General features: G+C 41.3%; 1 protein-coding gene across 2 annotated transcripts in view; it reads left to right on the top strand.

The window, feature by feature from the left end:
- Positions 1 to 18276, top strand: part of ptprub (protein tyrosine phosphatase receptor type Ub) — a 215545-nt gene that overhangs the window by 152375 nt on the left and 44894 nt on the right. For both annotated transcript variants that reach the window (XM_085366304.1, XM_085366303.1), the window contains exons 10-14: positions 2130 to 2331; positions 4042 to 4144; positions 4228 to 4501; positions 11444 to 11480; positions 14867 to 15005. In XM_085366304.1, coding sequence (XP_085222430.1) covers positions 2130 to 2331; positions 4042 to 4144; positions 4228 to 4501; positions 11444 to 11480; positions 14867 to 15005 — 755 coding nt within the window. The remainder of the gene's footprint in view (positions 1 to 2129; positions 2332 to 4041; positions 4145 to 4227; positions 4502 to 11443; positions 11481 to 14866; positions 15006 to 18276) is intronic.

Here is an 18276-nt window from a genome sequence, read left to right as displayed (position 1 = left end):
AAAGGAGACTGACACTCTGAACTAAACTATGATAGAAGATCAACTATGATCTTCTTCTGAGATTTTGAGTGGCAATCACTCCTGGGTGTCATCCAATGCAAGACCTCCCCAGAATATATAATGCCTGCAAAGTATAGACGCCTTACTCACAGTTTCAGTAAAAGTCCCGGTGCAGGCATCTGCTGTGTGACCTCTGTAGGATAAAACGTACCTCCAACACATAAAGGGCTGCTGGGATAGTTGGTAAAGTCTTAAAGCTAAGCAAAATGCACGATCAGGCGCTTAACTGCAGGCTGAGTTTCTTTATTGGGTTGCTTGCATCATACATACGACTAAACTCATAAATTAAACTGAGGTGGATGTGGATGTAGTTTGTTCTACTGCTTCCATGCCATTTTTGTGGTCAAGAATAAAATATAATTTTCCCATTTGGTTTGATAAATTTAGAGGTTCTTTTTAAGGGGTTGTTAACTTTATATTCAATATTTTTACCAGCACAAAAAAAATCTCCAGCAATACAAAAAAAATAACAAACCCAAACAGCATTTTCCTGGAACTGAAACGTGCCTGTTCTTTTTTTGTTTCCTGCCTAGTGCAGAAAATATTTCCCTCTCTAGTTGCTGAACCAATTTCAGCATTGCTGCAACTGGCACAGCACAGATAAAGTATGTGCTTAATCACACAACCGCTCTGCTGCAGTTTATGCTTTTTTCTTTTTCCACCCAACGGACAATGCATGTGTGTCTTTATAAACAAAAATAGCAGCGATGACTGGATATGCTTTTGCTGACCCTTGAGCACATGGCTTGGTCTTCTTGTCCTGTAGAAACAGAGAGTGGCACCTTAATCGATACACAAATTTTTGCTGTAGGGCTTCTGCTTAGCTGGACAATCATTTTGCATTTACTTTACACCCTCTGTCTGCAGAAGAGTTGAGCATGCCTACCCATGCTCAACTCTTCCTTCCGTGGCTTCTCTTGCAATGTCACCTCAAGGATATATTAAATAGAATTTCCAGTTTGACATATAAAGTGGAGGCCGCACAAGATTTTTACACTGTAGTGTACACTGATCTTCCTCAACTGACAAAGAAAGCTTTATACAAAGCTGTAGAAATCCTCTTCATTTCTCTCAGATTAAACTATTGACCAGTCTGCCTGAGCCTATCGACCAGAAAGCTGTCCTGCAAGCCCTCCTCGTTCTTCTGTGCTGGGTCTGGCATTTTTTATGAATGCCTTTGTAGCAGAAACACAGTGGTCTGTCTTTTCTCAGTCACTGGATGGCTCATAATTCTATCTTCTCCCTACGAGCATGAGCAGACATTAAGCTCTTCTTATGATAATCAGCAGAAGCTTCGGTTCAGCTCGAGCGTCAGTGCCGGTGTGTGCAACGTGCACGCGCACGAGCACATACGGTACGCATCGTGTGTGTGTTCGTTTCTTCAGTGAAGTGGATCTCCTCCAGCTCCACGTTTCCCTAATACGCTCACCCTTGTCTGATTGCGGTAAGGTCATCTCATTTAGCTCTCCACTATTTCAAAGAGCATAAGTGGAAATTCTCGTGAGGTAGAGGCACAGCTAATCACCTCTTGAGGAAAAACTTTTGAAAAGATTACACTTTTTTGAGGACACTCTCGCGCACCGATTTCGTAGTGTTAACAAGTGTTAATTAAACTCATAAACACTTCACAGTATTGATTTTCATGCTTGGAAATACTTTTTAGTGCGCGAGGTTCCGTCTCTGGCCTTCATAATGAGTTACTTAGTCAGAAAATCACTTACGGCTTCCAATGCTTCTCACCAGAGCTCCATGTTGCTCGTATGCCTTTGAGCTAATGGCGACCATGCCAATCAAGACGTATTCACCTGAAACTGGAAACCACATGAGCAATTAGCATGTTTATTTAGTGAAGCAGTTTTTATTTCATGTCAAGTGAATCATATCAATGACATATTTAATTTACTACTTATGACCGAGCCATTTGTGCACCTATTTGATGAACTCAACTGGGGGGGAAAAAAAAAAAAAAAAAAAAATCACAGTTGAAGTTTGTTAGCAGGTATAACAACAGAGCAAAAAAACATTTTAACTGTTTTTTAATGCTGTTTTTATTCCCTATCTGACATCAGATCAGCTACCAGAGTATCGAGTCATCTGATCCGAGCATCAACGTCCCAGGACCCAGGAGAACAGTGTCAAAGCTCAAGAACGAAACCTACCACATGTTCTCCAACCTCCACCCCGGAACGACTTACCTAATCTCCGTCCGGGCACGTACGGCCAAGGGCTTTGGCCAGACGGCCCTCACCGAGATCACCACTAACATCTCTGGTAGGAGCGCCGCTGTCGGAGCATCCGTGCTATCGTGGGCGACGGTGCGAAATCTGGTGTAAAATCGTAAGATAGAAATGAAGGCGGGCGTGTAGAGGCTGTTCTCTGTGCCATCGCTGCCTATCGCTAATGCAGCATGCAGGTACAACAGTGAGACTTCACCCACTGTGTGCTATAATTAGAAATCAGGTTTTCTCTCTTTTAACCTCTGTGTCTTCTCCCCTCGCTGAGGCAAAACTGCTGCTCCCAGAGTGCAAGAGCTATTTTCCAATTGCCTTTCCAATCTAGTGGCACACTGTCATCTCACAGTCCTCAAGACATAAATTAACTTGCAGGTAGCAGGAAAGCACAACAGAGGGGACACTGCTGTGCGTTATGTATGAAGAAAGATTTAGAACATTCTCGGGACCAGAACACCCCTTCTGAGAGTCTCAGAGCTTATTACTGGTGATAGAAATCCAACCTTTGTGTTTCTGTTTCCTTTTAATGATGCATTTGCGCTTGTTAAGGGATGAGATTACACCTCTGAGGAGCACACAGCACGACCACTCCCACTCGGTCTCGCTCGAACATTTACTCTCTCTGCCCCCATCTCTTTGCAGAGAGGTCTGGTTTGTTTAATTATAGATTTAGTGCACAGGCTCACTCGCTGTATGGCAGACAGCAATCTGGCGTGGAGCCAGACCACAGATAGAGTCCAAAAGTCTTTGCAGATCATCCTCAGCCTCCTCCTCTGGCCCACGGTGCAGAACATTCACTTACACTGAGCGTCTCTCAAATCTGCACTGACAGCTAGCAAACACTGAACACCTTCAACAGCCACTACTGTCAGCATCTTCAAGCAACACCCACCGCGGAGTATCCTTCCACGCACGTTTCCTTATTCGCGTGCACGCGGAGTCGTGGCTGACGGGCACTAATCTCTCAGACAGGCTCAGTGTGGCAACTGGCATCGAACCCTCTTTTTTCTTTTTTGGCAGCACGTAATGTCGACAATAGTGCATCTGGTTTTCCTCAATAACTCACCTTAATTGATGCGTGCTCTTTCCTTCTGCGCTATTAGTGAACTGCTTTTTAATATGATAATTATCGATTCCTCATGAATAGTTTGCTCTCTTCCCCCTCGCTAATTGACTGCTGATATTAAAGACACAGTTCTTTCTTATAATTTAAGCCCAAAGAGTCGTGCTGACAGATTTCTTTTCACTTGCCACAGTAGAAAAACTTTGTGTGGAAAAATTGATCTGCACTGTAGTTAAACTTCTTGACTGCACATTGACAAAATCAAGTTTTGCTGATCCGACCCACTTAAGGTCAAAGTGGGCTGCATGTGGCCCACGATTCAAAATGAGGTCGACTCCCTTGACCTTAAAAATTCATCTCTGAATTTCTAGTTCCATAGTCTAAACTGTAAATATGTAAAAGATGAATAGTGATGTAGCTGTGTGCACACATTTTTTATCTTAATGACATGGCGAGATATGCCAGTGTATCAACAACTGTCTGCATTGCCACTAGTTAGTGTACTATGAGGAAAACGCTATATAGTGAGTGAGTGAGGCTCCGTGTTACGTGACATTTCAAGGATGAACATGTTTATGTGAAAGGACAAAGAGGCAGAAATGAGCACTGGCTAAGGCTAGACGTGTGCTTATTTGCGTGTGCTTTTATTGTTTTTGACATGTAAGCTTTGGTGTCTGGTGTCCACAGCTCCCACCTTTGATTACGGAGACATGCCGTCTCCGCTGAGTGAGACAGAGAGCACAATTACTGTCCTGCTGCGCCCCGCCCAAGGCAGAGGAGCACCTGTTAGGTGAGGAGATCATTTCAGGTACAGAAAATTGATTTTCATCAGTGCTCCAGGCTTATTAAAATGCACATCCGCTCTTTGTACAGCACATACCAGGTAGTGGTTGAGGAAGAAACTGGGAAGAAAGTGAAGCGGGAACTGGGGGTGCAGGAATGCTTTCCGTTGCCCATGTCACACGGGGAGGCCCAGGCCCGAGGGACGCCTCACTACTACACAGCCGAGCTGCCGCCCAGCAGTCTGCCCGAGGCCAGTCCCTTTACTGTGGGTGACAATCACACGTATAATGGTTACTGGAATAGCCCTTTGGACCCCCGCAAAAGCTACCTTGTCTACTTCCAGGCTATGAGCAACTTCAGAGGGGTGAGTGACTATAAACTTGCACTGGTGTTGCAGCAAAGCTGGATACGTTGTTTTTGCAGACCTTGTTATAGTCTGTGTCAAATTGTACCAATGACACTCCTGTTCTTTAATGTATTAAACGTTCTCAAATCAGTTGCAGGCCTTTGTATGGAAAACTGTTCTGTTCCCCACTGATGCTAACACACCCATCTCCATAATATCCCAGTTTAATCCCTGGCCAGTGGTAATCAAATGAAGTCAGTGGTGTTTGGCGTTAATGAGTATCTGTATTTAAAGTACTAATGCTGTGACTGATGTATTGTGTGGACCTCTGAACAAGCACTTATGCAGTGAAAGAGGTTGTTGGATGAAAACAAACTGTGCAGGCAAATGTAACTACTTGAAAACTACAAACGCTTACATCCTACCACTTTGATTCTCTGCAAACAAAGCATTTCTGAGACAGGAATTACTTGCATGTATTACTTACAGCAAGCAAAGCTCTGATTAAGTGGAATTACTCAGAGTAAACAATCCACTTCATTCGCCTCCTCTGTCCCGTTACCTCCATGTCCTTGTCTGCTCCCCTCTTTCTTTATGCAAATAATTAGTTAATTATCTTCGAGAAAAATCCAGATGTAGCTGGCCAGGGTAACGCAGAACTAAACCTGAGGCTTTTACGCGACTGCTTTTCTGTCCACTCACTAAAAACTTGCAGACCTTGTTTCCACACGGCTGTGCTTGCTTCCATTTCATTGTTCTTGAACAGACAAAGACCTTCAGTTGTACCCAGAGGATGCCACATTACCTTTCCAAATTCCATTACAGGAAGAGCTGCTACCTGGGTGAGGCAATTACTTAAGGATAATTGGGCACAGGTGCAGCTGATCAGTGGTAGAAAGCTGCTGCTTTAATATTCACAGACTGTGGCAATGTAGCTGAGAGTTATTGCCGTAGGTAAAAACACAGTCTTCTGTGATCATCAGCTGGTGATAAATACGTGCAAGCTGGGTCACTCGTGTCTGCTTATTTTTTCCGATTTCTGTCGGCTGCTTTTTCATTAGGAGTGTGCGTGTGAGTGTTTTTAAAAATCCTGCAAACAGGAGCTGGGTGACTCGTCCCCACCAGTAAGATCTTTTTCCAACCCAGTGAAAAAACACACGGACGGAGTGCTGTGTGAGCACTTCACACAGCTAGGCTACCAAGAATGGGATTAGATAGGGGCGGCCTGGCTTTACCGGCGGATGGGATTAGGCTTTGTTTTGCCTGGCAGGGGGCCAGCATCCATGACCCACAGTGATGGGAGCACAGTGCCAAATCACACAGCCAACATTGTCCTCAGTCCTTTAAACATTGCTTTGCCTGGAAGTACAGATGCAGTGAGTGTTTAAATCTGTATATCGGTGCTGCAGGACTGAACCGACTTCACTTAAATCAGCTTTTAACACAAGGAGTTTTAGTCAGAACAAGTTTACCCTCACAAACACATTATTTCGGGGAGTGTGTCAGACCTTGCTCAGTGTTCATTGCTTAGCACAGGATCTTATTAACCTCCTAAGACCCGAACTCTTTCACGACATGCATTTTTAATTTCTCTTTGATATTTGGGCTGATTGGGGCCCGATGAATGTAAAAAACAAAGAATTACCAGATTTTTTTTTTACCTAATTTTTGTTTTTAAGAAAAATGAGAGCCACATATGAGGATATTCATTTAAAATTTTGATATAACAGTAGCAGTATAATGTCCTCGTAAGTGGATATCAGGCCCATGTAGAGCAAAATTTAGTATTTTGGTCTAAATAACCCAAAATGTGATGTCCACATATGTGGACGGCAGGTCCTAGGAGGTTAATATAGCTTTTTCATTGATGTCAGTGTAATAGCTGTGTGATGTCAGTGAGTTCGGTATAGTTAAATCGAACCTATGCTTTGTATATAACCCACACACATCACAACAGGATTATGAAAAGACAAGGATTGCAGGAGAAAAGGTGTCATATGCATAATGTAACAAAAAAAGTATTAAAGAGTGTAAAATAGCAGTAATTAGACTGCTAACAGAGCACACAGTTATACGGCATGGCACTTAGCTTGTTAATGATATTAACGTCATTAGCAGGCGCAGTTTTTCACCTCCCAGAGTCATTTAAAAGTGGCCACATCCAAGTGCTAATGACAAAGTGTATTAAAACCATCAAGCAGATGTTCACGTTTGGCTCCTGTAGCCTGCACGGACCAGAAATGGTTCAGCAATTGCTAAATGTTTTGTCCTGTTTTGTATCTTCCTGCTTGTGCTCCATGTGCATTTATGCATCACAGGCCTTTTCACATTTTCGCATTGTGCGCACACTGTCACAAAAATGTAGGCCAGAAAAGTGAACGTTGGCATTTTGAATTCGATTGCGTACAGAGGCACAAATGCATGTACTGGGGATATTTTTGTAGTGGTGTTTTGTAAAGAAGAGAGCGAAGCGTAATTACTTTATGCCTGCTCGTTTTAGTGGAAGAAAAAAATGTAAAGAGCACTCCAGAAGCTGGCAATGAAAGTAGTTTCTCTCCCAAGAGTGAAGCATCTGAAAGTCACAGACACCTGGATTAAACACTTGTTGATGCCGTGCTGACATAATTGTCATCTTTAACAGTTATTTAAGCTATTGCACCCCGGGGGCCAAACAGAGCTGTCATCACGTTTTATGACTTATTGGGACGCCTCGTTATTTCAGAATCTCTGTGGTTTATTTAAGGTTTTGTCTTTGTGAAGGGGAAACATTGAACCTCTATAATGGTGGAACAGTTTGAACAGTATATGGGACCCATAATATTTGGTATTTACCCATGCTAATTATCTAGAGAGTGGCTCTCAAGCCTCTGTAATTGCTTTGATTGATCCATCTAAAGAGGTACTTGAAAAGCTGTGGATAAAGGCTGTAGCTTTGAAGGATACAGCATACCCATTTATAACCACTACACTTAGATCTTCAAACTTTGCACACACATACACACAAACACTGTAAAAACCTTGAGTGTGTGCCATAGAGCCCTGTGTTGCATGTTGGCATTTGCGTTTTGTATTTAGAGCTGCCAGGAGCCACCAGCCCCTCAGGCGTAACTGGCACAGCGTGGGGAGACGTGATGTTTCTTCCACAATCTGGAGCTTGCCAATTAACACTTCTGCTGAGCTAGTGCACAATGACTTAGATATGCGAGTTGAAAAATTTACTTGTCCATCACGACGACCTATTTTACATCATCTGCATTAAGGAGATGTAAATGTATCTGTCTTAATTTGCCAAAGCTTGTAATGATTGAATGTATGAATGATTTCAAATACTTTCTTCATAAAGTAGACTGCTTCAGATGAATCAGCTTTTCTTTCGTAAGGAAAATGTTTAATGTAATTGAGTCAGTCCACAGAAGGCTCAAAGTCCCCAGTCAGCAGTCTGCACGTTCCAGTTCTCCTGATACATGCAGTGGAAATGAAGTGGGTTGCACTTTGATGAATAGTATTAATTAAAACAAATTGATAATCATTTGATAGCAGTTGATATAAATTATATTAGAAATGTGGCTTAAAGTAAGTTATATAAATCCACCTGTCAGCTTCGTTGTATTGTGGTAATGTGCAAAAGTGTTTCTTTATATTTTGCTAGGAAAATGGGAAATTGGTGCAGCGATTTATCGAACCATGCAGACATACATGGAAATATAATATATATAGCATTTACTAGTATAATATTTGCTTATAACATTTCAGTTAATAATACAGTATGGAGTAGGGGTGGGTGATATAAACGATATACGATAGAAACAAAATAAATTTGGCCAACGATAGAGATTTTGACTATACCGCTCTATCACATGTTGATGATGTTATCAAGCTGCGCCTGTTTTGGTTGAAAGCATTGCAGTGGCTACAACCAGTATCATCTGCAAATTATGGCGGGCGACAGTCATAGCAAAGAGATGAAGCACTTTTGAAATATGGGGAAAGCCAAAAACTGCGCTTCCTCCACTTCCGTAACATTGATTCATTAATGCTGAATTCTCTCGCAGCTGCTCTATTCCCATGTTGTTGCAGTATATTAATAACTAACATCGTATTGTGGATGAATGATCTCAGTTGTTCTCCTGACTGAAGTTTGGCCCGTGTATAGCATCCTGCTATGCGATTGCATTTGTCCCTGACCACCAGAATCCCTCACGTTAACTTTTATCGAGTGGAAAAAAAGTTGGCGTTCATCCTCCAGCTTCACTGTGCTAATGTTATGCTAACATAGCTGTGTCGCTAGCAATCATGTAGCACAACATTATATACCAGGTAGTCCAACTTCAGTAACCCTGCAAACGCCACTGCTGTTTAGTTTTCTGTCTTCATTTATGTCGGAAGTGGTAGCCGAGCTGTACGTTTTCATTTTTCAGAAATCTCTCAGTCAGAACATGGTATGTCATGTTTAGGTGGAAACTAGCGAGCTAACTTCCTGCTAACTTCTAACTCCGTTAAATTTAATAACTTCTGTTTTCATGGATGCCTGGATGTTAAACTTAATTGTTACACTTGGTAAAGCAGCAATGCTGATGATTTTATTGAAGATTAAAGATCAAGCAGTGAGGCTTACCAAAGTTGTACTAAAACACTTTTTAACAGATTTCTGCACGCCCAAATCGGTTTGAGGTCAGTAAGCACAACCAGAATTCATACATAAGGCACACTCTCGATTTTTGAGAAAATTAAAGGATTTTAAGTGTGCCTTATAGTGTGGAAAATACGTTATACAGAAGAAAAGAATATATCGCGATATATATCGTTACCGCACATGCTTCAAATTATATCGCGATATTAATTTTAGGCCATATCGCCCAGCCCTAGTATGGAGGCAAACACAGAATTCATTCAATTCACTTTCAGGGTGCTTGAAAGTCAATATTTGGTTTGGGCACCTTTATTCTTCAACACAGCCTGAACTCTCTTAGGCAAGTTTCTCTTAATTCCTTTAAAGAGTCTCCAGGAATAGTTCTCCAGGCTCCTTGAAGGACATTCAGGTCTTTTGATTTGGATATTGGGCTGCCTTTTGTTGGGTTTTCTATCAGGATAATTGTACGTTTTTACCAGTAAAGTATGCTTTTTTACTGCACTGGCAGTGTTTTTGGATTATTGTCATGCTGAAAAACAAAGCCAATCAGATACTTTCCAGATGTTATTGTATGGATAATCAAAAATCTGCCACGTCTGTGTTAACAATTACAGCCCCAAACCATCGAACCAGACATTTCAAATATTTGGTTTTTGGTCTCATTTTTCTATAATTTGGCAAACCTCAGCCTTTGCTCCCTGTTTCTCTTCCTTACGAATGGCTTCTTGACAGCCATCTTTCTACTGAGAGCATTTCTGATGAAGCTTTAGTGAAAAGTAGCTGGATCAACTGAAGGGCCAGCTTAGAGTTTATTCGCAAAGAGTCCAACAAAGCTAGATCCACTTCAAAGAAAGCAAGCTAACTAGCAGCTAACTAGATTAACAACAGCCAAAATATCTTGATGCATGCTCATTCATCCGTGTAAGTAAATCCCAAAGGTTGATTGTGTTCATCTGGACGTAGCGTTTTCAACAGGAGCAACGTTTTGTCACTTATCCAAGTGACTTCTTCAGTCTCAGCTGACTGCAGGTTTCCCCAACCTTATAAATAACCTTATAAACAGTACATTGCACAATAACTGATTCAGCTAATAATTTATATTAATGATAATTAATATTAATGATCAAGGAACTGACCATTGTTCATTCAGTGGGCTGGTTTCAGTTATTGTGCAAATGTACTGTTTATAAGGTTGTGGAAACCTGCAGAATCAACCTTTGGAACAGCCAAAATAGCAGCAGTTACCAACAGAAAAGTATATCTTCAACAGCACCTCAGTATCGGTCAGAAGTGAGTTTCACTGACTCGGATTGGACTCCTTTCACAAAGCTTTTGAATTAGTAGGGGCAAGAAAACTGGATTCAGTTGACTCCAATCTGCAATCTACTGATATCTAGTGGTGAGGTTTTACACACTGTTGGGCTGGAGAAATGGCACTCTGTGTGACGGACATGTTTGTTTACAGTTTGATTCTATATTTTCAGATTAAACCACGGAGTTAAAGACTTGTTTAAGTGTCGGATTAAAAATGTATTTTCAATTTAAAAAAGCAAAGCAACTGGAGTTTGAGGAAAGCTCGTTTTGCCCATTTCTGAATAGAAGAATTTGCATAATTGTCCCATAATGCCCGAATTAGCATCTCTGAATCTTAATTTGATGATACATCTCCTCCATGAGGTGGCAGGATGGAATTGGATTACAGTCTTGGTTCCCATTAGTGCTGTTTGACAAAGGTTCTTTTCGTAACAGAGAGATGCCATCAGCTGAAATTTGAATAAAATGAATGATTTTTATAGCGATGGACTGGTCTGAAATTTATGCTAAATTCGTTTCAACTTTCATCTTTTCTCCTTCAGATAGAATCCCTAATCTCCTTCTCATACACTTCACCACAGATCTCAGGTTTTAGATATTTTTTTGTTTTCTTCTGTCGTTAGTAGGAATCTTAACTTGTGAGGTAATTCGTCCTTTTACACTCAGTCATTTTATGCTTTCTTTGGAGACGTGAGTGCCACCCACTCGTGTTGAGTAATTTGTATTTCTAATCAGAGGGTATGAACAATTGAAAAGAAAGGCGGCATCATGCTTCTAGATGCGGGCTAGCATCACTTCTAACATTAAGTCCGTACTGCTTGTCTTGGGAATAAACATCATATTTTTGAAAGCAATTGTGTGTTTTTATGTGTTGTAATCATAATTTTTTCACCACATGATAAATATGTGCGCCTCGGCTCAGTATTTCACATCCTCTCTTCTATTATCACATCTCTTTCATGCAAAATGCAAAGTGACACTTTCCCCCTGACGTCTGTGTTGTCTTTCTCTTTCAGGAATCTAGAATAAACTGCATCCGCATTGCTCGCAAAGGTAATTCAACATAAATATCTCACCTCCCAAAAACACTGTGACCTGAATCCATTTCCCTGCATCATTTCTAAATAACTTGCAGTATTGTGTACTTTTGTAGAAAGACAGGACATTACGAATGTGACGGTGATGGTGTGTTTACTCTGTTGTAGGATGAAATATTCATGAGGTGATTCTTCGCGTAGCTTTCGTTTTTAATATGCTGTCGATACATTGTCACCATTTATTTGTTCGTTAAAACGTCCAAATACTTCAGATCTGCCGGTTTGACTGCCCAGCGTCGCTACTTCGTGACACCTCGTGGTAGAGCGAACAATAGTTAACCTGCCGTGAAGAGGAAACTAACAGGGGACAGATGGTTCAAACAAATTAGTGACCTGATCAGCAAATTATTAAAATTGAAAAAAAGACACTTTAAGGACTATTTTTCCTCCCTTTGTTACAGTCACTGTTGTTAGAGGCAAGGTTTCATTTTAGTATTCTGTAGTTCCCGCCTATCTCTCTTCTCTTAAGTAAAAAGGTGAAGAACTGGACAAATTTTCTCTGGCGGCCCCGGTTGTTTAGCACTGGGCCTCAGAGAAAAGGGCAACAAGCAGGGAAGGATTAGAGGTCAGGCTTTCATCCTGTTTGTTTGGGGGCTGACACTGGGACACGTCGTATCAAAGGCAGTCTCTTTGTTCTCATCAGCAGCCCACCAGACAGCTACATCTGAGGGCTCTGACCTCTGCGCTGTCCAGAAGGGTTCTCCAGATCAAAACTTCCAGATGGAGCTACCTTGGCCTATATGAGAAAGCCCTCCCTGCCTCCTTATCTTTACCTCGGCTTTTTTGATTCAAAGGCACATGAAAAGGGCAGAGAAATTGACTCTAAGTCCTTATGGCAGGAGAGCCCCTCCACCATAGTACACTGTCAGATCACGGTAAATAAAAAGTCATGTATTTATAGTTATCATAGCACCGCAACAGTAAGCGGAGCCTTGCAAGTAAATTGACTTGGCGGGGTGTCTTTTTCTTTTTTTGGTTAAGGCCTCTTCTTTTGTGAGAAAATAATGAAAAAGATGAGGCTAAGGCGAGGCCAGCCTTTTCAGCTCGACTTCTTGCTCCCCACAAGTGCCAAATTGGGCATTGATTAATTAAAAGTCCCCACAGCAACAGACTTTATGCTGCATGTGCCACTTTTATTTGACACTGGGCAGAGACAGAATGAAAGAAATGAACAATGGAGCTCCTAAGATAAAAAGAAAATACAATTAGCAATGAAATAAAATACCTGTAGAGAGAACAGAAGTGGAGATAAGACAAAAGAATAAAAGGTTAAATGCACAATTGAAAGTTATGATTTAAAAAAACTGCCAGCACTACATTTTCACCACAGGCATGGTGATATAACTAAAAAAACCCTGAAATGCCCATTGATGACAGAAAAAAATGTGGGTATTTCCAATTTCAAGGTGTAACAGGTCACAGGGTTGGTTTTTTTTTTTTTTTGTTGCTATGTGCGATCTCCATGATCCCTCTACCATTAACAGAGCCTCTGCATCATCGGGTCCTAAGCCGTTATTATCAAGCAGCCCATCACAAGCGAAGTGGAGGCAAATGATTCTGGCTTGGATAACAAAGCTGGAGATTACATTTCAACTTCCAGGTGACAGTTTAATTAAGGATCCTCTGGCAGGCTCAACACAACAATAGACTTCCATTTCTCCTCTAAGTGCCAATTTCCACCATCGGGCAGCTGGCAGGTGCATGGATTCATGTGGAAATCTATTTCATGCTCGTGTTTGGCTTAATAGAAATTTTGAGGGTAAAAGAGGCAAAACCGCCTTATCTGTCCAAAAAGTCAGAAAACTGAAATTGATTTTTCACCTCCTCCGCTACATTTTTAGCCCGTATAAAGAAGCCTTCCCCTAATTTTAAATGAAGTTGCGGCATAAAATAAACAGTGAGCATCTGAGTTTGTGTCTGAGACGGTGCTTTGAATGGAGCGCCGTCTCAGACACGCTGGAGTCTTTGGTATTTGTCGGTTACAGTCGCTCAGAGACACAAAGGCATTTTGGATGTTGGTGTGTCCCTGTGTGTGAACAGAAACCACAAAAGGAATCACTCACTGGCTAAATCCTTTCTCACCACGGCGGCAGACGCGACGTTTAAAAGCAGCACATGCAGAGATGTCACGCTATCGGATTAATATGTAATCGGAGGACAGCGACACGAAAGTGATGTCCAAAGCAGTTTCAGAAATAACAGCCTTAGACTAATATCAGGCCAGTGACTAATTTCCCCCTATTCTGATATGTCAGACATTCATGATTGATTAAAAAAATCCAGCCAAATCCTACCATGATATTGCACTACTTTCATCTTTATTTGGACAGAGGGTTCTAAGGCGGCCCAAGTGCCCATGGCTGCAAATAGTTGGACTAAAGCACGGCTCTGTTTTCATTTTCCCTGCCCCAGATCTGATTTTCTTTTTCCCCAGCAGGCTGTAAGATAGAGCTCTATCCCCAGGCCTGCTCTGACTTTCTCCCACTCTCCAGATAGTTTATACTGTTCCAGTAAGCTCTGGAGGGCTGGTTTCCAGGCTGTCAAGGCCTGGAGGACAGGCTGACACACAGGGAAAAAAACTGGATCAGTGGGCTCCTAGAACAAGGCAAAGAAAGACCCACTGCTCAGCACCATTTACATAAGTATGAAGCTTTATGTAGGAGAAATGAATAACCTGCTATTATGGTAACGACCTTTCCAGTAGCTCACAGACAGCGGGGCACCTTGAGACTGTACTGTAAAGCAGTGTGGAGGATTCTGACTGGAAACTGATTATTGATTGGAAATTGACTTCAGAGGTCAGTGAGTGTATGACAGCATGAATTGCAATCCAAACGTGTCGCGTTATAATTATAATGTTTAATGCACAACTTTTAAATCAAGAATGATTTGCTGCTCTGCTGTGAGTTCACCGCCTCACTCTCCCAAATCTGGAGCCTTGTAAAATTTACCAATTCATACAAACCTGCTTAAAAAGATCATGGTAGTCATAGTAGCGACATATATCTTTAACTGTCTGAAATGATCACAGAAAATCATTCCGTGTGGGAGCGAGTCTGCTTATTTTGCACATGTCACTTGTATCTGTTTGGACAGTGTGGACAATCACTGTTCAAAGTGTCACCTCTTCATTTGCATACATTTTTCATTTCTGTCTATTTTTTTGAAAATGCCTCAGATCAGATCAGTGGATCTCTTAGCAGTGGTTATGATAGGTAGTGTGACAGGATGACAAAATTCAGCTTTCCTACCTCTGTTGAATCCTTTTTGCCCTTTATTCCTTTAAGTTCTATGTTTGCATTCTGCCTTTTTAATGTGGCTCTTCTGTCTTCCCTCGTGTAGCGGCCTGTAAAGATCATCGCAAGGCTTTGGAGGTGTCGCAGCACTCCGAGGAGATGGGGCTGATCCTCGGTGTGTGCGCCGGAGGCCTGGTAGTGCTCATCCTCCTTCTGGGCGCTGTCATTATCATCATCAAGAAAGGGTAAACAACTTTCCATAGACGTTGTGAACAAAACATGCGTCATTGTGCTTAATCACCCCGCATAGTTTTACCTTTTACGCTTTATTCTCCGGCAGCTCGGTGATCGGCTTTTACTCTTTGCTAGACTTTTGCAAAGGTCACGCTTTCCAAAAGATGGGCAAACAGCTGGCGTGGCGTTGTTTTTCTTTTTCTTATATCGCACCAGAGGGACCAAACAACTCGCATCTGCAGAGCCTGAGTGTGAAGTATTTAATTAAAGGCGGATGCAATTCAATTAGCCACTTAATTACACACCAAACAGACGCCTGACCCTTAAATGAGATGGTAATTGGGAGGGAAAAGGTGTGCTTTTAGAGATTATTAGCAGAGGTGTGGACTCGAGTCACATGACTTGGACTCGAGTCAGACTCGAGTCATTAATTTTATGACTTTAGACTTGACTTGAAAAAATGTTGTAAGACTTGTGACTTGACTTGGACTTTTACACCAATGACTTGGGACTTGAATTGGACTTGAACCGGTTTACTTGAAAAGACTTGATATTTTACCCCAAATATAAAATTTAACATGCATATTATATAGAGATTGAAAATGTGACGTCATTCACGGGTAGAACCGCAAAGGATTCTGGGAACTCGTGGCAAGCGGTACTAGCGCACGCAGGCTTTCAATTAAAATCAGTTATACAGCGATAAAAAGAAACACAAAAATGTCAAGAAGCCGTTGTATTATTAACTGCAATAGCCGGTCGCATGACAGCCACGGGAAGCCGACGGGTAAAGAGATCGGTTGTTATCGGATTACGTCGTTGAAGAGAAATTGTTCGAGCCATGTTTCCGAAGTAACAAAGAGGCGACTGGATTGCAGCCATTCAAAGACCAAATATAACGTCCCAGAACACTCCAGCTCACAGGTTAGTCTGCTCCAAGCATTTACACGAAGGTCAGTGTTTTTTAGTAGTTAATACGTCATTTTCATAACATAATTGGTGATATAGGTTACAAGCAAGTCTGGCGCTGAACAGAAATTGTGGCGCTATGCTCCTTTATTTATTGTGCATAAATAGTGAATTGTCCTGACACAATATTGCGTTTCGCTTCTGTTATTATGGTACATTGACAAAAACATATACGTTTATTCACAGGATAAAACAGTTGTTTTGTATCACTAATTGTCCAGTGCGATTACAGCATACAGTATTGTTGTCACTGCTACATTTCTGTGATGAACCAGAAATTATTTCCACTACTAATTAATTACCGTTGAGCTCAAAGGTTATATTAATAAACGGTTAAGGAATGTGTATTTATGAAGACAATTTGTGAGATTGGTAAACTTATGATACGTATGATGGTCTTTCGTTCTACACGGTGCATTTCAAGGTCCTGTACCCATCCGTCGGTAAACTGTACCTGGACTTGTTGCAGTGACCGGAAGTTACTAAACTTCATGAGTGTATGCACTCACTCCAAGAACCGTATGATTATTAATATGCATATAAATAAAGAAGCTATTTTGTGCAAAGATGTCAACTGTAAGAATGCTGTGCATAAACATTTACTCTGCTCCATGTATGATGATATAGTGACTGCTCTGTATAAAAGTGGCACACTGCTTGATAAACAATATAAGCATAAGAAACCTAACATCAGACCTGGCTGGAAAGAACATGTATCCATGTACCATGATGAAGCTCGCATAGCTTATAAATGTTGGGCCATGGCTGGAAGACCTAAACAAGGCCCAGAATTTGAACAGAAAAAATGTGCGAATGCCAGATATAAGTACGCTGTTCGCTTTATAACTAAAAATGAGCAAATGCTAAGAGCAGATTCTTTGGCCAGGAAAATGCTGTGTAATAATACGGCAGATTTTTGGAAAGAGGTGAAAGCTCTTAATAACTGTAAACCATCTCTACCATCAACTGTTGAAGGTGTTTCTGGGGCAGATAACATTGCAGCATTATGGAGACAGCATTACAGTGCGTTGTTTAACTGTATAAAAAGTGAACCATATGAGGACAATCTTGACATGAGTAATGACACAATAAGTGTAAGGACACATGAAGTATATGAAGCCATTCATAGGTTGTCTGATAATAAATCCTCTGGTTTGGATCACATCACTGCAGAACATTTAAAACATGCTAGTGTAAGGCTAGCTCCTCTTTTAGCACTCTGTTTCACTGGGTTTATGATTCATGGCATATTACCAGACTCAATGCTGTGTATTTTACTGGTACCAGTTATGAAGGACAAAGCTGCAAAAGTGAGCTGCTTGGATAATTACAGGCCAATTGCACTAGCCAGTATTTTATCTAAGGTGTTAGAAAGAATCTTGTTTGACAGAGTTAGTGTGTTCATCTCTTCTCTGGATAATCAGTTTGGCTTCAAAGCACGGCACTGACATGTGCATATATGCACTCAAGGAAATAGTCAGTTTGTACAGGGCTAAAAATTCATCTGTCCTCATGTCTTTCATTGATGCCTCTAAGGCTTTTGATCGAGTGAACCACAGAAAACTTTTTGATAAAATGAAGAGATGGGGAGTTCCTCAGTACATCGTGAGGATTCTCTCTTACTGGTACGCTCATCAGAACATGCAGGTTAAATGGGGAAGCAGTATTTCTGCCCCCTTTGGTGTCAGCAATGGTGTTAGACGGGGTGGGATTTTGTCTCCAATTTTATTTAATTTGTATGTTGATGATTTGTCCATACAACTGAGAGCCTGTAACACTGGGTGTATATTAGGTAAAGCACTGATAAATCATCTCATGTATGCAGATGACCTGGTTGTTTTTAGTCCAAGCAGTGCTGGGTTACAGGATCTTCTTAATGTCTGTACTGAATATGGTGTGCAATATGACATTGAGTACAATGCTGCTAAAAGTGCTGTTTTGATATGTAGAACCAAGCAGGATAAACAGCTAAATTTCCCTTTGTTTAAACTGGCACAAAAAACTCTTGAAGTTCATAAAAAGGTGAAATACCTCGGTCACTTTATTACTGAGCAAATGAATGATGATGATGACATATACAGACAACGGTGTAAGCTCTATGTGCAGGCAAATACTATTGCACGCAAATTCAGCTTTTGTTCACTTCCAGTTAAAGTGGCTTTGTTTAAAGCGTATTGCACACCGCTATATACTGCCCCCTTGTGGTCATCCTACAAACAATGTAGCATGCAGAAGCTGCATGTTGCATATAATGATGCAATCAGAATCCTTTGCAGGATACCTAGAAGTGGTAGTGCCAGCCAGATGTTTGTA

Source organism: Diplotaxodon limnothrissa, linkage group LG11, assembly GCF_057381915.1.
Source record: "Diplotaxodon limnothrissa isolate DT_005_m linkage group LG11, D_limnothrissa_male_GT1.1, whole genome shotgun sequence".
NCBI classification, from domain to species: domain Eukaryota; kingdom Metazoa; phylum Chordata; class Actinopteri; order Cichliformes; family Cichlidae; genus Diplotaxodon; species Diplotaxodon limnothrissa.
The sequence above is the reverse complement of the archived record's forward strand: the minus strand, read 5'-3'. Positions and strand labels throughout refer to the sequence as shown.